We start from the raw sequence: 19,733 nt of genomic DNA, 5'->3' as shown, positions 1-19,733 counted from the left end.
CCTGCCTGCCGTCCTCCCTAGCATGCCGGCCCCGACCCCGCCCCACGTACCAGCTGGATGGCACCGTCAAAGCCGGAGGACACAGCGGCGGCCCGGGCCAGCCTGCTGAAGTCAGGAGCCCCGCCGACGTACAGTGGCTCTTTCAGATTGAGGACAGTGTGCGGCACCTGGGGGGTGGTGCTGGGTGAGAGGCCGTGGGGCCCGCCCACAGGGCCGGGACCGGACGCTGTGCCCAGTCCGGGGGCCCGCCCGCTCCCAGCCTATCTAGGAGAGTTAATCACACAGACGGGTGACAGGTGGCGTGGGCTTAGTGGGGGTGGCTACTCTAGGGATGGAGGTGGCAGAGGACAGATGAGCAGGACGAGTGGGGACACCGGTACCTTTCGGGATTTCTGACATCCGAAGAGCGGGGTGGGGGTTGCAGAGCAAGGCCAGAGAGCAGTGGGGCAGAGAGGAGACAGAAGGACAGACAGACAGAGGCACAGGTTTTTTTTCGCCGACGGCAGAGAAAACAGTTGAGTGAGGGCAGGCGTGGGGCGGGGGCTGCCACGCCCCCCAGGAGGCGGAGCGGGGGGACCCGCCGCGGCACACTCACCGGGGACTCCCCCAGCACACGGGGCCCGTCGCCAACGCGCATGGCACCCTTGCGGCCATTCCGCTCCAGCGAGACCCTGGTCCAGGCGCCCAGGGCCACTGGCTCCTCGCTCCTGGTGGGCACAGCAACATGAGCCCCGCGGCCGGCCCGCCTGCATGTCCCCAGCCCGGTACCCACCCCAGGGCCCAGCTAGCCGCACACCCCACCGACGCATGCACACCTGAGGACTGCTGCCCCCTTGCCCAGGTCGTAACGGAACTCCAGGTGGCGGTCCCGCAGTGCCAGCGACACGAAGTCCCCCCGGCCGTCCGTCTTCTGCCCATTGTAGAGGAGCAGGCCGCTGGGGCCCCGGGCCAGGAACACCACATCCAGCGCCATCTTCTCCCTGGGGTCACAGGGGACCCCTCAGGTGATGGCGTCTGGATGGAAGCCAGGGAGCTGCTGCCCCTCCCCCCTTTCTGTCCCACTGACCCCAGGTCCCGCTCGAAAGTGTGCAGGCCTTTCAGCTCCAGGAAGGAGGAGCCACTGAAGTCAGCCGGGAGGAGCTGGTGACCGTTCTGTTCGGAGGCTGTGGAGGACGAGAGGGGGCACACTGGGCTCCAGGCCCCGACCCAGCGTCCTCTGCACGCCCACCGCTCTGAGCCCAACCAGAACCCATACCCGCATGCTTGCTCCCACCTGTTTGGCAGAGAGGGCCCCCCTGTCCCCGGGGGCACTCGCACTTGGCCTCGCCCCCAGGCAGGACACGGCAAGGGGCCGCCCCGTGGCAGGGGTTCGGCTGACAGGGATTCTTCTCATCAGCACAGGTGGGGCCTGGAGGGAGAAAGGACGTGGTTCCAGGGGGGCGCGCCCCGGCCACAGACACACAGGTGCCCCCCAGCACCGCGCCCCGCCTCGCGCTCACCGAAGCGGCCCGGTGGACACTGGCAGTGGAACGTGCCGCCGCCCAGGGCCCGGCACGGAGCCCCGCCGAGGCAGGGGCTGGGCAGGCAGGGCTGGGCCCCGCACTCGCCCACGCCCACACTTCGGGTCGCAGCCCCCCGCCAGCTGCCAAGCTCCAAGCGCTGGTTGTTGACGTCCAGCAGGCGGATGCAGCCCTTGAGCCCGACACTGACAGAGGTCCGCTCCAACACCCTGCCGCCAGGATGAGGTCAGGGGTCAGAGGCCAGAGGCACCCTCTCTCACAGCCCGCCGTGACACTGGCCCCACGATCGGCCGGGATGAGAGATCTGGGCCGCTCCCCCTCTGGTGCTCACACATGAGCCGTCTGCAAAGCAGGGTAGACTGAGCAGGTGGGCTGCGGACCAAGGGTCGGGACGAAAGGTAGGTCCAGCCCCTCTGGTGAACACACAGCAGCCTGGTCCTCAGGGACGCCACCCGCAGATGGCACAGAGTCAGGACCAGGGCCAAGGGTTAGGATTAAGGTCAAGGTCACAGCCATTGTCCACACCATCCCTCCACCCCCTTTGCCATTCACAGGTAGCTTGAGCATCCCGGATATAGCCGGTAAGAATCAGAGATCAGGACCAAGGTCGAGAGTTAGGTCAGGGGTCAGGGCCACCCCAAGGCTCCTTGATCCTCACACGGAAGCCTGGTCCTCTGGGACGCCCCCGACGAAGAGGTCTGTGTCCAGGTTGAGGCCGTCAGTGCCACTGGGGCTCTGGCCCTGGACGGGGGTCTCGCTGTCCACTGACAGCGAACCCTGGCGCCAGTGCCGAGACAGTTCTAGGCGATGCCACCGGCCCGGCTCCACGGGCACCGCGCTGGTCAGCACCGCGGGCCCGGAACCTGTGTCAAACCTAGGCGGCGGGGCAGGAACAGGCACTCAGGACAGACAGCTCAAGGACCGGCAGTGCAGCCCCGCCGCCCACCGACCGCTCCACCGACCTCCCCGGCCCCGCCCCCGGCCGCGCGGCCCCGCCCCCGGCCCCGCCCCCGGCCACGCGGCCCCGCCCCGGCCCCGCCCACCTGAGCTGCACGCGGCCGCCCAGCAGCGCCAGCGCCAGGAAGTCCTTGCCCTTGGCGTTGCCGTTGTAGAGCAGCAGCCCCTGCGGCTCCAGCGCGCGGAACTCGAGCGCCAGCCGCAGCGTGTGGTAGGCGCGGAGGGTGGGGAAGGCCAGGAAGGAGCGGCCCCCAAAGGCCGGCACGGAGGCGCGCAGGGCTGCGAGACAGGCAGGGACCGGCTGGAGGAGGCTGGGGTATCTATCCCACCCCTCACCCCAACCTGCCCCCCAGTCTAGACCCCCACTCCTTAGGTCCCTTGGTCTCGTCCCAAACCGTCGCTCCCATCAGCCTCCCTGCCCCTGTCCAGCACGGATGAGCATTACCCTTCTCACAGACGACACCCCCCCTGCCGGCTGGGCAGCTGCAGGTGAAGGCTCCACCTGAGTCCTGGTCCTGGCAGGTCCCCCCGTGGAGGCAAGGCTGGGAGTCACAGGGCCTCGAGGGCTCCTGGGTGCCTGGGGGCAGGGGCCAGCGTCCAGGCACACGACTGGGGACAGTGGCGGGGGGCCGGCGTGTTGTGGTGGGGCCTGTGGTCTTACTGACAGGCCGGCCTGTGTGCACGGGGTAGAGGGCCCGAGGGGTCGCAGCGGAGGCGGCCACGGGGGTGGTTCGGGTTGTGGCTGCGGCAGGGGTGGCTCCGGTGGTGGATCCCAGGAGGAACGCAGGGAACCAGTCTGAGGGGAGGGCAGCTGTCAGGGCCCCCAGCAGCAGAGCACAGGGGAGGCAGGCGTGGCAGCGGAGGGACCGGCGGGCTGTGGCACTCACCGAAGTCCATGAAGCGCATGTGCTCCTGCAGCGGCCGCCTCACCCCCAGTGACCGGCGCCTGGACACCTGGACCTGCCGGAGCAGGGCTCGGCCCACGTCGGACGCCCTGACGGTGGTGGCTGGGGAGGAGGGCGCGCTGAGCACGGCGGAGCCCCACGTGGCGCCCCCCCCCCACCTCCTGCGAGGGCCCAGGCGGAGGGCTCACTGGGGTCAAAGTGCACATCCACAATGGCCCGGACTGAGTTGCCAGGCCCCAAGTCCCGCAGGCGGACACTCCAGAAGTCCTTCTTAACATCCGAGTTCCGGAAGAGGTCATCTAGCTGTGAGTGAGGCGTGGTGAGGGTCTGTCCTGGGAGGGAGGCTGTGGGCGGGGCCACACCCCTCAGGGCCGCGCCGCACTCACCGCACCCTCGATGCTCCTGGCCATCTCCCCAAAGAGCTCTGACTTGGGGTCGGCCATCTCGGGGGTGTAGAACAGCTCCTGGCCCTCGACCCCCTCGAGCTCCAGCACGCCCTGGAACGCCTTGGTGGCTGTGGGGGAGGCGGCAGTGAGGCCCTGATTGGCCCCGGCCCCAGCAGCAAGCCCCATGGGTGCAGGCAGGTGGTGGTTAGCTGAATGGTGATGAGGTTAGTGGGAGCCGGGGCAGGGCTGGCACCAGTTACCAGGCAGACTCCATGGAGCTGTGCCCCAGGCCGCTTGCAACCGGAAAAACAGGTTAGGGTCCTAGGCACCCACACGTGTGTGCACGTGTACTGAATCCCCGAGACCACACGCATGTGTGTACAGAACTCAGGACACCACTGACCCCGGCTGCCCACCTGCCGGGCGGGCCCGCTTCCCAGGAGGAAAGACAGGTCCTCCGACATGTCCAGGCCACTTCTCGCGCTCCGCGCCAGCCCCCGGCCACCCACTCACCAGGACAGTTAGAGCCCTCTGCATCCAGGGAGGGTGTCTTGCCGTCCGAGCAGCAGCCCAAAGGTGAGTTGTAGCAGGAAGCCCTCTCAACAGGTGGCCCAGGGGTCACAGCACTGCCACCCTCAGGGGCCTCGAGTCCTGGGGGGGAGCCGTGTGAGTCTGGCTCCCGCTGCACGCCTCCTGGGCCGTGTCCCCCACATCCCTGAGCCCATGCTCACCCCCGGAGCCGGCCCCGCTGGCCTCCAGGTCTCCACTCAGCTCCTCATCGCCACTGCCATCAGCACTGCCAGCCTCGCTGAAGGCCGAGGTGGCGAGGCTGGCTGCCGTGGGGCGCGCGGTTGGGGGCATGGTCAGCGCAGTCCTCCCGGTGGTCCTGGGGATGCTGGCAGAGGTCCAAGGCTGTGGTCGAGGGGTGGGCCGGCTGCGGGGGCCACTGCTGGGAGCCCGGGGGAGGGCGCTGGGCGGGGGCAGCAGGGCCTCGGTCAGGTCTCCCGCCGAGGTGGCCGCAGACACAGGTGTCGGGTGGGCACCGGGAGCGACGGCCTCTGTGAGGAGAGGAGAGGCCGGGTGGCGGCTGAGTCAGGGTGGGGTCAGGCCTTCCTGGTCAGTTTGGGGGCAGGGCGGGGCTCACCCTGGCACGGGCCGAGGCTCTGGATGGAGATGTCCAGGCCCTGGCGGCAGGCGATGGTCCTCAGCTGACACTCGTTACCATAGGTGACACCATCCGACCCGCAGACCTGGGGCACAGGGCAAGGCTGCTAGGGGAGCCCCTCCCCACCCCGCCACCCTCCGCACGCCCCACTGCTCACCTTAGTAGCATTGGCCCCTGGACAGGTGGGCGTTGGGCACACGCAGTACGCAGAGCCAGCCTCCTCCACGCAGGAGGCTCCAAACTCACAGAGCATCTCAGCGCAGGTCTTAGGTGCCGAGGAGTCTGGGGCACAGACACAGGAGACCCCACCGGCTCAGGCCTGGCTCCTGTGAAACCCTGTCCCCAGCGCTGGGAGCCCCGTCAGCACCAGGCCCAGCCCTCACCTGTCTCACAGCCAGCAGGGCCCAGGGCGCGGCCGTGCGAACACTGCCCGCACTTGGCTCCAGCCACCCCAGGCTTACAGGAGCAGAGCCCGGTCATCTGCTCACAGTCATCCCGCACGGCACCCCGGGGGTCACAGCTGCAGGCTGAGGAGACAGGGTGGGGACCTGAGGTCTGTGCCCAGTTTCCCCACTGGCCCCAGAGCCTGGCCCAGCCCATTCCAGGCATGGTGACAGAGGGACCGGCAAGAGTGCTCAGCTGGGGACCACCCATGGGTCCTGTCACTCACGGGTGCAGCCACTCCGGCCGTCGGTAACAATGCCACGGAAGTTCCAGAAGCCGGGCTCACAGCGGTCACACTTGAGCCCCCCTACACCTGGGCGGCAGGAGCACTGGCCTGTGGCTGGGTCACAGGTGCCACTGTAGGAGCCGTGTGTATTGCACTGGCACAAGCCTACGAAGCCAAGGCAGGGCAAGGTCACTGCCGCTGCAGGGCTCTGCCTGGCTGTGGCTTCGGGCCCGGCGCAGGTACTCACTGGGGCAGCCAGCTAGGCCCACGCCCCGGGCGACAGTGACGTTATCTCGGCAGCAGCCGTAGGGGGTCTGGGTACAGTGCAGGGCAACTGCAGGTGGCATCGGGGCCAAGGTGGGGCCTGCAGAGAGAGGCAGGGGACTCACAGTGCCAGACACCCACCCTCGGGCCCAGCCGCTCCACCTCAGCCGCCTCTGGCCATTGCCGTCAGTCCTCCCAATGCCAGCTCCCACTGGGAGCCTGAGACTTGGGGCCACAGGAGAAGATCCCACACCACATACGAGAACACGTCTGTACACAGTGGACCAGGAATACACCAAACACTCAAAGCTCACGGACACACAGCCACGCAGCCACGGGCCACAAACGTTCAGGTGAGTGTGTCTTTGCAACCTGACACGTGTCACGTGAAGATGCATCGGCACACACATTCACACACGCGTGTAGACACGTGTGCCTGCATGCCTAAGCGTGCGCACACAGGTACTTGTGCATGCACGAACGTTACTGGATTGCCGCCAGCCTCGTCTCCCCCACAGGAGGAAGTGCCCAGAGCGTGGACCTCGCCTCCCTGCACGAAGCCCCGCCTGGTACTCAGCAGGCGCACAGTGCACACTTGCTAACAGTGGCACACAAGTCCGCACACTGCAGCTACACAGGCATAAACATGCACCAACACTGCACACTCCAGACAACACACGTGTTCATACACACGCACCACAGCACACCACACCCACGCACGAGATGTGCCTACCGGCCTCACAGCTGTGCACACGCAGGGAACACAGAGGCTGCTGCAAGCGTGCACAGGAACACGTGTGCCCGCACGGGCCCTGACACGCCGCACGCCCGCTCACCTGGGCAGGCGCCCTGAGCCACGACGGACAGCGCTGCCTGCGTCTCGCACCGGGCCTTCCGCAGCTCACACTCCGTGCCGTAGGTGACGCCGTCGGAGCCGCAGACCTGGAGGGGCGGTGTCAGCGTGGGTGGTCGTGCCCCCTCCCTCACAGCCTGCTCAGAGCCGGACGAGGGTGGGGGGCCTCACCGGGCTCCTCCGGACACCCTGGCAGCTGAAGTCGCAGACGCACGGCCCGTCCTCCGAGTCCTCGTCCCAGACGCCGCCACGCTGCCGGCACAGGTCCTGCTCACACTCGCCATCCTCGCCAGAGCCGGAGCCCCCTGAGCCGCACTCAGCTGAGGGAAGGGGGCCGGCTCACCTAGGGGTCCTGGGCCAAGCTGGCGCCCAGAGGACCATACCAGTTGCCCCCGAGCCTACCCTGCTCACAGGGCCCTGCCCGGGCCTCCTCGATCCGTGTCTGCTGCTGGCAGGCGGCCTCACGGAGCTCGCATGCGCTGCGGTAGGTGACGCCGTCGGTGCCGCACACGGGGCCGGGCAGGGGGTGCTCACAGCGGGGACAGACACACTGCCCAGCCAGGCACAAGGCCCCGAAGGCACATACCACGTCTCCGCAGGTCTCTACAGAGGGTGGAGCCAGGCCGGGGTCAGCGGACCCAGCTGGGGGACGCACGGGGCCACAGCCCTCCGGGCCCCGACAGCCCCACTCACGGCAGGGTCCGGGGGCAGTCACATGCAGGCTGATCTGGTGTGTGCAGGCATGGACATGCAGCTCGCACTCGCTGGCATACGTGTGCCCGTCAGAGCCGCACACGGGCTGGGCCAAGGCCACGCACTCAGAGGGACACACACAGCGCCCAGTCTCAGCCTCGCACAAGGCTCCAAAGCGGCAGTGCCCGCAGCGATCTGGGGAGGAGGCTCTGTCACCGCGGCGTCCGCACCCCGCCCCCTAGGAAGACCCGCTTGCCCGGCACTGACCACAGGGTCCTCGGCGCGCCACCCGGATCTCCCGCCCGAGGGCGCAGGCTGTGGCCTGCAGCTCGCACGTGCTGGCGTATGTGGTGCCGTCGCTGCCGCACACAGGGTCGTAGACGCCCGCACACGCCTGCTGGCACGCACACTCGGCCTCGCCGTTCTTCACAGCACACACTGCCCCAAACGGGCACTGCACCCCGAGGCACGGGGACCGCGGCTGGTCTGCGAGAACATGGCACTCAGCGGCCTGCCTCCCCTGGGCCGACGCACCAAGCCCCCAGCTCCGCGCAGCAGACCTCTCTCAGGGCGGGGGCGGCGAAGGCAGAGCGGACCAGGAGAAGGGCCAGACGCACAGGACACGGCAGAGAAAGGGACAGACACATGGCAGATGTGGACGGGGACACAGACCCAGCCAGCCCCAGACCCTCGTGTGAGTGCGGAGTGGGACCGTCCACAGCGGGCTGTGCGAGGGCCAGGCTTAGCCAGCCCGCCCAGGCCACGGGCCCCTGACCACCAGCAGCCCTGGGACGGGGATGTGTGCAGGGTAGAGCTCGCTCTCTGTGGGTAGGAAGAGTCTGTGACCTAAAGCACACCCAGGGCCACATGGGGGAGGAGGTGTCTGTCCACTTGCTCTGAGGACCACAGGCCAGGCAGCAGCGAGCCACCCCCCCTGCCGCGCTGGGGGCAGACCTCGGGCTGCGGGCTCCTGGTGGCAGGTGCGGTGCCTCGTCCTGCCAGTAGGTCAGGCTGGAAGACACAAGAGGCGGAGCCGAGAGGGAAGGAAGGGCAGAGAAGGGACAGACGCAGAAACCGGAAAGACGGACAGACCAACTGACAGTTGGAGGTGAGCAGGACACGCAGCCCCCACCCTCTGCTGGCCCCTCAAAGCCCGACTGAGCCTCTGCTTCTAAGGGGACCCAGAGAGCCGCAGGGAGCCTGCACGAGCACCCCCGCCTCTGCCTCAGGTCCCACTGGGTGCTCCGGGCACCCTCCTGAGAGAGCCCACCGTCCCAGAGCCCAGTGACAGACAGGAGCCCTGCCAGACCTCCCCAGAGCGACCCCGGGGGCATGAACAGGGATGGAGATGGCGTGTGATGACGGGCGGCAGGGGCCGGCGTGGGTCCGGCGTGCTGCGGGCACGGGCCACGCCCCCAGGGCTCACCGCACGGGCCTTGGTGCTTGGCGGGGATGCCGCGCTGCTGCCGGCACTCGGCCTGCTGGCGCCAGCAGTCGTTGTCATGCGTGCGCCCGTCGTGGGCACACACGGGTCTGTAGGCCCCGTCGCAGGAGACACGGTCGCAGGAGCAGCGGGCGCGGCCCCGGCGGGACAGGCACACGGCATGGAACCTGCACGTGTCTGGGCACCGGTCTAGGGGTGGCAAGGCGGTCAGGGAGGCCAGGGTGCCAGGCCAGCGCCCGCCGCGGGACATGCAGGGGGTCCACAGGCATACGAGGTGGTGGGCGGGGCCCTGAGAGGGGAACCGGGTAGGCACGGGCAGGGCGGGCCCTCCCTCCCCGCCCCTGCCGCAGCCGCCCACCTCGAGGCTGGCACTGGCCAGAGCGCACTTTCTGGAGGAGGAGGCCGCGGGCAGCCCCCGAGCGGTCCATGACACAGTCGTTGTCGTAGGTGACCCCATCGTCTCCGCACACGGGCGCCTGCCGCGGAGGACAACTCTCTGGCCGAAGGAGCATCTCAGGGCGCCGCGTGCGTGGGTTTACGCGGCAGAGGCGGCTTGGGTCGCTGAGGGCGCCCTGGCAGGGGTCTGGGGGGCAGGAGGGCAGAGGTCAGGGAACCGTGACCCTGCGCACACAGAGGTCACGTCAACGCGCGCCAGGGCGGCGCTCACCGCAAGGGCCGTCGAACTTCTTGAAAATGTTCTCCTGGCGGGCGCAGGCGCGGCTCAGGAGCTGGCACTCGCTGGCATAGTCGACGCCGTCACTGCCGCACACGGGGCCCTCGGGAGCCCCCCGGCAGGTTGTGGGACACAGGCACGTAGCTGTCTGTCCATCCGCCGAGCGCGCGCAGGTGCTGCCGAAGCTGCAGGTCACGTTGGAGCAGGGGTCCCGGGACCCTGTGCGCAGGCCCGGGTGGAGTCACGCCTGCGCCGCCTCCGCCTGCGCCGCCTCCGCCTGGCCCCCTCCTCCGCCTGCGCCCCGCGCGCCCGCCGCACTCACCGCACGGCCCGCGGCTGAGCAGGCGGATGCGCCGCTGCTGGCTGCACTGCGCGCGCTGCAGCTCACACTCGTTGCTGTAGGTGGAGGCGTCCGAGCCGCACACCGGCGCCACCACGCGCGGGCACGCGCGCTTCCGGCACACGCAGGCGGCTCGGCCCGGGCCCTCTGCGCTGGGCTCGCACACGGCGCCGAAGCCACACAGCATCCCTCGGCACGCTGGGGTGCGACAGGGACGGAGGGTCAGGGCCCGCGGTCAGCTACGCGCGCCCCGTCCTTCACGAAGCTCCCAGGGACATGCGCAGGCTGGCGCTCAGGGACACGTGTGTGCCCGCCATGCACGTACGCACGCTCTCTCGTGGGCGCGCCTACAGGGTTCGCCCCACCTCCAACCCTGCCCATCGCGGCCTGGCCTTTCCTCATGGTAGAGCCTTCTCTGATTCGCCCCCAGAGCAGGGAATATCTCACGATCACCTCAGTGGAACCACCACGCAGAGCAGGCGACAAACGGCCCTCCGCCAACTATGTCACAGGGCATCGCTCCCCACTGCCATCGTCCGCCCTGGCCACACCGCCGCACTGCCCCCTGCCACCTTCCCCATGGACCAGCTCCTCTGCCTTTCCTGGAGGGCCTGACATCACACAAGCGGGGGTCGGCGGCAGAGGGCCTGAGGTCAGGGCACCTGCTCCCCCCGGCTCAGGCTGGGAACCCAGTGCCCTGCCCCAGGCTCCCCACAGGGTAACCTCCAGCTTCCCTGCAGACCGTCTGTCCCTCGGGGCTGTCCTCACAGCCATGGCCGTCCACCCTCACCTTCCACACGCTGCAAGACTCCGCCCATGCCTCTCCCTGCTCTGAGGCTCCTAGCTCCCCACCCTGCCAGGCCCCCAGCCTTGCAGGCATCTCTCCCTCAGCCCCACGGGCATCCACACCTCATGCCCCACCTCAGTAAGTGTCCTCACGCCCCTCACACTCAACAGTGACCTCCTCAGGGAGGCCCAGCATGGGGGCTCTGCAGACCTGTCATTTCTGCCTTTAAACATTTCAGTTCTTAACACTAGCTGAGAGCTATGTGTCCCCAGCACACAGCCTGCCCCTGACCCCCTATAGCTGCCCAAGGCCGGGCCACTGGCGAGGCACCACAGTCCCACTGAGTCCGGGAATGAAGCAGGAGCCACCAGGAACAGCCCTCCAGGGTCCAGTGTGCGGACAGGGGGCGGGGCCTGCTCTGGCCCCGCCCAGCCCTGCAGGCCCACAGGAGGGCGGGCCTGCCACAGGCTGCAGCTGTTCCGATCTAATAAATGTTTAATCAGGGCCAATCATCATTAATAAGTTATAGGGGTGGGACGGCTCCGCCCATCACCTCCCAGCAGACTCAGGAAGTGGAACGGGAGGAAGCACCCTCAATTCTGAGGAGGGCGGAGCACGCGAGCTGGAGCTAGCTGTTGCCACAGCAACAGCACTCCGCAGGCTCCCACATGTCTGCCTGGGCATCGCCGCCTCCACCTCACCACGCTGAGCAAGAGCCTGGGGCTCATGTGGACACCCCAGCCCGAGGTCCCTCCAGCCCACCCATGCTCCCTTCCTGCCACCACATCCCGGTCCTCCCCCCACCTCAGATCCTGAAGCCAGGCTGCCCTCAACTCTGCATTCACCCATCATGCCTCAGTGCCCCGTTCTGCGGAAGGGGGCAATGGGACCTAGCTGCCAGGGTTGCTGAGGGCTAAGTGGGCCAATGTCTGCAAAGCATGTCGCGTCCGCAGCACGCAGCCAGGCGTGGAGTGTACCCCAACCACCCCCAGCTGCCATCTCCTCGGCCCCCTCCCTGGCTCACCCCTCTTCACACTATGCACCCTACTTGGTCCCCCTGCTCTCTCCCTTGCATATTCAGCCCCCTCTCGCCTGAGGTCCCCAGGACCCCTAGGCCAAACCGCTGGCACTTGCTGACGTCCAGTTGGCCGGTCTTTCTGGCTTCGACTGGACCTTCAACCAGACCTGGTGACCAACGTCTCTCTCGGGGTCCTGACCCCATGGACAAGTACCTGGTCACTTTGTACCTCATACTCCTTGGCCAGCTGCTGTGCCTGTGCCCTTGGGGCTCAGGCCTTTTTCTCCTTCTGGTCACCTTGCCCTAGCCAGGCCTTGGCCAAGGTCCCACCCCATTGGCCAAGGACACCTTCTCCTGGATGACCTGCACCTTCCTCCACAGCCCAGTGATCCACCTTTTTCCCAAGACAGACTTGGTGGGGGGAAGGTGCTGAGCAATTCTGGGCCACGGGGAGCGGGGGGCAGGTGGTGCGTGGAGAATGGACTAGAAGGCAAGGGGCGGGGGTCAGGAGACCAGAGATCTTGGGGACAGGCACCTTGGGACAAGCTATGGGCCTGCAAATGGCCAAGGGCAGGAGAAGGGCCAGAGTGCCTCTGGGGGCCGTGGAGCTGAGGCCCCGGCACTGACTCCCAGCCAGGGTGACAGTTCCTGAGGGGACAGTCTCCCGGTTCTCAGGGGAGCTGCAGCACTCAGTGGCTCCATTCGGCCAGGTCGAGGTGTGGGGCATAATGGGTTCACCCCTAGGCCATGCTCAGGAACCTGTGCATGCCCGTGATGCGCAACAGCCCATTCTGCGCCAGCACACCCATGGAACAAGGAGAATGGAAAGGCTCAAAATAAGCTTCCTGATTTGACGAAAATCATTCACAAGCCCAGAGACCATGTGCGCATGCAGGTGTGATCACACACGTGTGCACACACGTACAGGCACAGGCTCTCTGTACCAGCCATGCCTTGCGTGTGCCAGGCACCGCTCGGGCCACACCTGTGTGAGCTCGCCATCATCGTGCAAACTGCCCCTCAAACGCAGGTGGGCTGCGTTCCCCACAGGTCGCCTCAGGGGCCCGGCCATGCCTGCCCCAGCTCTGCCTCCTGCAGGAGCCTCCCCGGCCACTCAGCTACCCCCCCGTCGCCACGCCTGCACGCCCCAGGCTCCCTTACAGAGTGCAGTGCTGGGGGCGGCAGTGGCGTGTTATAGCCACCCACTGCAGCGGGTACACTTAACTCCCCTCCAGGTCTCAGGTGGGCTTGGGGACGGAGTGGATCCCCCAAGCCCTGCCCGTGCCGCAGATGTGCAGTGTGTGTGCCTGGATAGATGACGATGGCCACAGCCTGTAGCTGTCGCCAAGTGTGCAATGAGATCAAAGTGCAGTGTGTGCAGCTCTGGGGAGGGCCAGTGTGTGTGTAAAGGAAAGAGGACACACCAGCCTTTCGGGCTTCAGGGAGAGGCTGAGGACGGTGGGAGAGGGAAGAGTGTCCTCCCGCCAAGCCCAGGTGTCCTTAGGCCTCTTGCTTACAGCCCACGGGAGACTCAGTCCTGGGCCCCGGCCCCCAGGCCCCCTGCAGACCTGGCTCTGCATGCGACTTCTACAAGCTAGACAGGTGCCTGCCCAGCGGGGGCCCAGGCTAGGTACTGAGGGCAAACCTGGGAGCCCCTCCCCTCACCGCCACGGGCCCCTGGCCACCCCTGCAGCACTATCGGCTTCCTCTCCCCCTCACGTCAGCCTGGTCACGTACAGGCAGGGCCCTGGGGGGCAGGCAGGGGCAAGGCCCCTGGCCACACAGCGGGTGGAGAAGACCAGCCTCGGCCTGCCCAGTCCCAGGGACAGGCCCTCCGATCCTTCCTAAGACAACTGTCACTGGTCCTACCAAGGCCCCCACCCCTCTGCACACACCGACCCATCTCACAGCCTGCAGCCGAGGAGGCCGAGGTCCTGAGAGGTTAGAGCCTGCACACAACTGAGACCGGCTGAGATGCAGCTCCAGGACCCCAGAGCCCACACCCTCTCTTCCATCCGCCACTGTGGTCTCACCAGGGAGGGGGACCCCAGGCCCCCTTGTCCAGCCTCCCTGCTCCAAACACACGTAGCGTGTGGTATGCACACCCCAAGAATGGCCACCGCCCCTCCGGGCACAGACTCCCAAGCTCGGCCTGCCACCACGAATGCCTCCACTCACCGTCCGGAGGTGTTGGGGGTGCTGGAGTGAAGTGGGTCCCAGGTTTGTCTGGAATAAAAGAAATCTCCAAGTTAGGCCCCTCTGGACAGGTCCTTCCATAGCCTATCCCTTTGCTCAGCCTTGGGGGTCGCCCCTGCCTGCCCACATTCCTTCCCAGGCCCCGTCCTAAGCCCTGAGGACTAGACAAGGCCTGGGGATGGACAAAGACAGAAGCCCTTGCTTTTCTCTGCTCCTTCAGCTGCACAGTCATGGCCTGGCACCTGAGTCAGGTGGGGCCCCAGGGGCAGGAGTGTGGGCAGCCACCCATTCCCTGGATAAGCCCAGTACCAGCCCCTGCCAAAGCCCCCACACCCCATGCAGCCACCTGCTCCCTCCCCCCAACTCCCAAAGAAAGTTGTTTCTGCATGTCAGGGTGACGGCTAGCTTCCACGAGTCCAAGGACAGGCTTCCAGGGATCCAGGGATCCAGAGAAGCCCATCCTGTCCCCAGAAGCAGGTGGCCCATCTGAGCAGCATCCCAGCAGATGGCCTGTGACCCTGCCTGTCCCCCAGTCCTTGGCAGCTGAGGCAGGGTCACTGGGGCCTGGCCCCGGGTGGCCACGCCCACAGCCACGTACAGTTGTTGAGGAAGAGCAGCACGGCGAAGCCCAGCGTGGACGTGGCCAGCAGGATCAGGCAGACGTTGCAGGGGATCATGAAATACCGCACCAGCAGGGAGACCCCACGCTGCTGCCTGGGGTCCCGCTCCAGCGGTAGCGGAGGCATGGCCCCGGGGTCCTCAGCCTCTACTCTCAGGGTGGGGGGTCCTCACGGGGTGCCCTTCGGCCTCTTCGGGGCTACTCCCCCCATCCTGGAAGCCCTGGGACAGCTGACGCAACAGCTCCCGTCCTCAAAGTTCGGCTGCGGGCACAGCCCGGGGCGCCAGGCCCCTTCCGCCAGGCTCCAGGCTCATCATGGGAGGCGAGCAGAATTCTCCCAGCACAAATCCGAAATGCTGGTTCGACAGGAGGCGGAATCGAGGGCCCGCCGCCACCCCTGCTGTCCACAATCTGTCCAGGCGACGCGCCTCGGCCCAAGGCGCCAGCCAGCAGCTCTCAGGGCTCCGGGCGAGCTGGTCCTCCCAGAGCTGGCGGCAGCCCCGCAGCCCGCAGCCCGCGACCCTGGAGGGGTCGGTCCGAGGGGCACGGGCGCCGGGCGGCCCCTCGCTGGGGACCCGGCGGGGAGGCGCGGCGGGTCCTGGCCGCTCGGGTCCCGGCCCCGGCCCCGGCAGGGTGGCGATGGCAGCGAGCAGGAGCGCACGCCGGGCGCCAGAGAATAAAGAGGCGGCGGAGGGCCGCGCCCCGGCTCGCGGTCGCGGAGCCGCACCGGGCGAGCAGCGCCAGCTCCGCGGGCCCTCGCCGGGGCCGACGAGGTGAGTGAGGGGCGCGGGGCGCCGCGGAGGGAGGGCGGGGAGCAGAGACAAAGGAAGACGCCTCTGGGGACCCCAGCGTCCGCGGGGAGTCACGGTTCACGATGTAAAGAGCGACCGGGCGGATGGGGACAGAGGGCGGCGGCACAAAAGGGGACGCAAGGGCGGCGGGGGAGGGCGGCGGCGCTGGGGGGACAGGGCCTGGGGAGCAGGCAGGAGGTAGGGGCTGGGGCTGAGGTGGGAGCAGAGGCGTGGGCAGGGGCGGGGACAGGAGTGGAAACTGGGGTCGGGGAGGAGGCAGGTGCTGGGGCGGGAGAAGGGGTGGGGGGGCGGGGACAGGGACCGGGAGGGGCAGGGGCCGGGCCGGGCAGGGCGGGGGTGGTGCTGGGCTCTACCGCGCGCAAGGGTCTGAGTCCCTGCGGGTGGGCTCGGGCCTGTACGGGGGACCCCGTTCAAGGCTGCTTGCGTGTCCCCCACTCCTGCTGGCCCTACCCTGGCAGTGTGTGAGTGTGGGGGAGCAGCGCCCCCAGGCACATACACGCAGGTAGAAAGTGGGGTGGATCCGATATGGAGGGTGAGGGTGGCACAGTGGGCCCAGCTACCCCTAGGGACGGACAGCGACACCTCAAACCACGCGCGCAACACCCGACTCTCTTCCGGACAGTGAGAGGAACATGCAAATAAGTTCCGTGCAAATAAGTGTCATGCAAATAGTCGCGGGAAACCCGGCGCGATCCCGCGAACCTGGAGCGCCGCCCAGAGGCCGCCCCGGGAAAGGTGGGGCCGTGACGTCACAGCGGGGCCCGAGACGAAGTCAGAATGCTCCACCGCCGCCGCGAGGACACCCCTCTGCAGCCCCTGCCCGGGATGGCACGTCGGCAGCTCCCAGGATGCTTGGGGGGACCCTGCTCCGTCCCCACCATCCACGCCAGTCACATCCCACGCTCTGCGGCCAGGATCTCATAGGTGGCCATCTGTCATTCCCGTGTGCACATCCCTCCAACGCCCACAGTCCTTTAGGAGAGCCCCCTAAGTGCCCACCACCACACACACTGCGGTTGGCCCCTTCCATCCTGGACCTGGTCGCAGGCCCTGCGACCCTGCGACGACCTTCACCATGGCCCACCCTAGAGTCCGCCAGCCCTCTCTGGGGAGGTGACAGGGCGCCAGGGTCCGCATTCTCCCTGAGGTCAGGCTGCACCCTGCCCCACCTCAGTACAAGGGCCGCTGACCGATCCCCACCCCAGCTAGAAATTTCACCCCCCACCGGGGGAGATCTGGGTTTACTGTCTTCAGGTCCCCTTTCAGCCAAACTGCTGTTGCCATGGCCACCAGTGCCACCCCTGGTCACTCTTATGCCTCATCTCAGTCGCCTCGGGAAAACACTAACAACCACCTCCCTGGAGTCTACCCCGCCTCCTGTGTCCTCCCACCTCCCTGGGCATCTGTGGCAACCCTGGGCACCACCCCGGGGCATCAACGGTCATCTCCATGCCTCTGCTGAAGCCTCTCAAACTGCTCCGCCCCACCAGGTGTCCAGATGCCTCACAAACAGGGCCCTGGAGTCCCACCCTGGTCACGCCCCGCCCCGCTGGGCAGGTGAGCTCCTTTACACACACAGCCTTGACCCCCCTCAGCTGGACAGCCACCGGTCAGCTAGCACCCACACTGCCAGGCCCACCTCTCCTGACCCTTCCTGTCCCTTTCTCAGGCACTCTAGTGGCACATCCCACATGGAGTCAGTCCTCCCATTGGGGTTCCCCATCACCCCAGCAGAGGTCTTTGAACCTCTTTGAGCCCTAGAACCTGAGGGTCTAATGGAGCCCTGCATGAAAAGCCAACAAACAGAGCAGTTCCCCCACCTCCTGCAGCAAGGCACCCAGAAAAGCCATCCATCGGGCCACCCGGAGCCCCTGGCGGCTCGTCCTCTCCTCAGAGCCTCACTGGACCTTGGCACTGCCCACACCACACTGATAGTGCCTGTGCCTCCCCAGGCACCGCCCCCGACTGAGAGCTGGGGGGGTGGGCAGGGTCTGCCTTATCTCAGGGTGCGGCTTGGACCAGGTCCCAGGCAGTTCACACACTTCCCCATTTACTGCTCACTGCAGCCTCCGGGACTGCCATCTGCATCCCTTGGTTCAGGGAGGGCCCAGGGACAGTGCCAGGGGTCAAACCGCAGGTGGGGCCCAGTGTGTCGAGTGCACAGGGCCTGTCTGCTCCACAGGAAGAGGGGGCGTGAAGGAACCAGGGTGTGGAGGGTGAGCCTGGGGTGGGGACTGGCGGGGGAGGCCTTCCCCACGAAGACGCCCCGGGACATGCCCACGAATGCGCCAGCCTGCATGTACTCTCGTGGTGGGGCTCCGGCCCACCCACCCCACACTGAGGTGGGGCTTAGGGCCTCCCCGCCCAGGGGGGGAAAGGGAACCGGCAGGCTGCGGGTCCCTCCCAGCCCCAGTCTGAGCCTGAGCCCCCCACAGGGGCTGGCCGCCTTCAAAGACAAAGGGCCTTTGAGGCCCCAGACCCAGCCGGGGGAGGGGAACTCAGGCTGCTGGAGCTATTTTGGGATCTTCAGACCCAAATCCTCAGCCCTCACCAGCCCAGGCAGGCTGGGCCCTGGGAAGGGAGGAGGGTACTCCAAGCCAGGATTCAGCCCCCGCTGCCCTGCGCTCACACGGCACATGCAACTGCACGCACGAATACACACATCCGGTGTTCTAGGTGCCACACACACACACACAACGGTGCGCACACACCCTGGTGTCTCACACACGCACCTTCATTCAACAGTCTGTTCCTCACTCACACCACATAGATAACACGGGCGTGTGCGCACTCGCAGGCTCTGCGCCTCCAGGTGCTTCTCTGGCCCTGAGGAGGTGGGGGATGGTGTGGGAGTCCAGCCCACTGGCAACCTGCTGGCCCCTTTCTCATGCAGATGACCCCGGGCTCACTCCGGAGGGCCTGGGGCCTAGCTCCTTCCGAAAGCATGGGATGGGGGCAGGGCAGCACCGCCCACACGCAGCGCACATGCGCACACGCGCCTCTAATACTGAGGCCTTGCCCAGCCCGGGCCGCCTCCACCACCGCGGCTTGAAGCAGTGGGAGCGCTGGCCGCCCCACGGCCCGGAGTCGCAGGTGTCTAGCTGCTTTGATGGGGGAGGGGAACAGGACCGGGTAGAGCAGCCCCCTCCCCAAGCTCACTGCCTCCAGGTGTCGGGTCTCAGGCTGAGGCAGTCCCCTCCCCCTTGGCCTTAGCAGACAATGGGCGTTTCACAGCGGGACTTCGCTGCTGGACCACAGCCAGCCTCTGGGATAGAGGTGGCCTCCAGCCCAAACCTCAGATCATAGCCTCAGGCGAGGCTAGGAGGTGTCCATGTTTGACTCCAGGGGCTGTGTGTGCCCACCCACATGGCCAGAAGGTATGGCCCACACTTCCGCCCAGAGTGGGGGGATTAAATGAGTTCTGGGAAGGGGCTCAGCAGGGCTGGCTCATAGGGCTGGTGCTTGCAAGGCAGCTGCTGGGGCCCTGCACCCCGCAGTCACTTATTACTCAGCATGCTCGGTTGCTCATCTGTGCCCAGGGCCCCTCCCTCCGTCCCCAGCCTGTCTGACCCAGGTGAGCTCCCCTCCCCCGGGGAGGCTACACTGTGGCAGAGGGTGCACTGCATCAGAACTCTGAGGAAGGACACCTAATGATGGGAGAGGGGTTTGCACAGCTCTGGAGGAAGAGTCCCCAGAGGCAGCTACAGAGGCCTGGGTGAGGACAGGCTCAGGAGGCCGCAGGAGGCCAGGAGCCAGGGCACAGATCCCGTGGCCTAGGAGCACGGGGTGGGGGCCTGGAAATCTGCCACAACACCTGCTGCGGCCACTGGGCACACCAGCTGAACAGAGGAGGTGGGGAACAGGCACCTGGAGGAAGGGGGGGGGGGTGCTGATCTAAGCCTCTGTCCCTCTCCGCAACAGCCCCAAGCCCACCTTCTGCAGCCAGGTCCTGCACGCCTCCAAGAGAACAAAGGAAAACTGGGAGAAGCCCAGTGGTGCCCAGATGTGCTCAGTGCCTGCTGAGTCAGGAGACCCTGCGTTCCTGCTGAGGACTCAGATGTCCTGAGCTGGGCACCACAGGAGGCAATGGGGGGGGGGTGCAGCCCAGCACCCAGGTCTGAGGTGGTAGCCAGCTGTATATCAGATGAAGAGCAGGGCAGACCCCGGCGCCAGGAGAGGCTGAGGTGCAGGGAACAAAGGAGCAGAGCCCAGGAGACCAGGAGAGAAAGCTGCAGCCGTGCGAAGCAATGCAGGCCACAGAGGCAGCCGGGCGCCGGTGGGGCTTCTCCCCGGGGGGAGCACTAATGGGACCGGCATCGGAGGTGCCAGCTGTCAGGTGCAAAGGCTCAGGCGCTGAGGGGACGACCAGCCGGCTCTCCCAGCCAGGGGTCATGGCAAGCTGGCTGTGGGTCTCCGGTCCTGTCCTTGTAC

General features: G+C 67.1%; 1 protein-coding gene across 8 annotated transcripts in view; it reads right to left on the bottom strand.

The window, feature by feature from the left end:
* The window catches only part of AGRN (agrin), a 31,708-nt gene that overhangs the window by 3,885 nt on the left and 8,090 nt on the right, over positions 1–19,733 (bottom strand). For 2 of the 8 annotated variants that reach the window (XM_016144524.2, XM_016144527.2), the window contains exons 3-32: positions 13,854–13,901; positions 9,853–10,068; positions 9,525–9,749; positions 9,216–9,440; positions 8,840–9,046; positions 7,681–7,899; positions 7,414–7,608; positions 7,123–7,323; positions 6,892–7,040; positions 6,704–6,809; positions 5,851–5,967; positions 5,604–5,768; positions 5,317–5,460; positions 5,091–5,215; positions 4,913–5,018; positions 4,500–4,826; positions 4,282–4,419; positions 3,769–3,896; positions 3,571–3,685; positions 3,365–3,484; positions 2,923–3,273; positions 2,564–2,756; positions 2,179–2,394; positions 1,500–1,729; positions 1,274–1,408; positions 1,067–1,163; positions 816–980; positions 596–707; positions 381–392; positions 51–167 (exon numbers count right to left, since the gene is read on the bottom strand). In XM_016144524.2, coding sequence (XP_016000010.2) covers positions 51–167; positions 381–392; positions 596–707; positions 816–980; positions 1,067–1,163; positions 1,274–1,408; positions 1,500–1,729; positions 2,179–2,394; positions 2,564–2,756; positions 2,923–3,273; positions 3,365–3,484; positions 3,571–3,685; positions 3,769–3,896; positions 4,282–4,419; positions 4,500–4,826; positions 4,913–5,018; positions 5,091–5,215; positions 5,317–5,460; positions 5,604–5,768; positions 5,851–5,967; positions 6,704–6,809; positions 6,892–7,040; positions 7,123–7,323; positions 7,414–7,608; positions 7,681–7,899; positions 8,840–9,046; positions 9,216–9,440; positions 9,525–9,749; positions 9,853–10,068; positions 13,854–13,901 — 4,904 coding nt within the window. Of the gene's footprint in view, positions 1–50; positions 168–380; positions 393–595; positions 708–815; positions 981–1,066; positions 1,164–1,273; positions 1,409–1,499; positions 1,730–2,178; positions 2,395–2,563; positions 2,757–2,922; positions 3,274–3,364; positions 3,485–3,570; positions 3,686–3,768; positions 3,897–4,281; positions 4,420–4,499; positions 4,827–4,912; positions 5,019–5,090; positions 5,216–5,316; positions 5,461–5,603; positions 5,769–5,850; positions 5,968–6,703; positions 6,810–6,891; positions 7,041–7,122; positions 7,324–7,413; positions 7,609–7,680; positions 7,900–8,839; positions 9,047–9,215; positions 9,441–9,524; positions 9,750–9,852; positions 10,069–13,853; positions 13,902–14,469; positions 14,919–19,733 lie in introns of those variants that run through there. The other 6 variants (XM_016144533.2, XM_036226047.1, XM_016144528.2 and 3 more) reach the window with 6 other exon arrangements.

The sequence above is a fragment of the Rousettus aegyptiacus genome, unplaced genomic scaffold (assembly GCF_014176215.1).
Source record: "Rousettus aegyptiacus isolate mRouAeg1 unplaced genomic scaffold, mRouAeg1.p scaffold_m13_p_1, whole genome shotgun sequence".
In the NCBI taxonomy this organism is placed as follows: Eukaryota; Metazoa; Chordata; class Mammalia; order Chiroptera; family Pteropodidae; genus Rousettus; species Rousettus aegyptiacus.
This window is presented reverse-complemented; position numbering and strand designations above follow the sequence as displayed.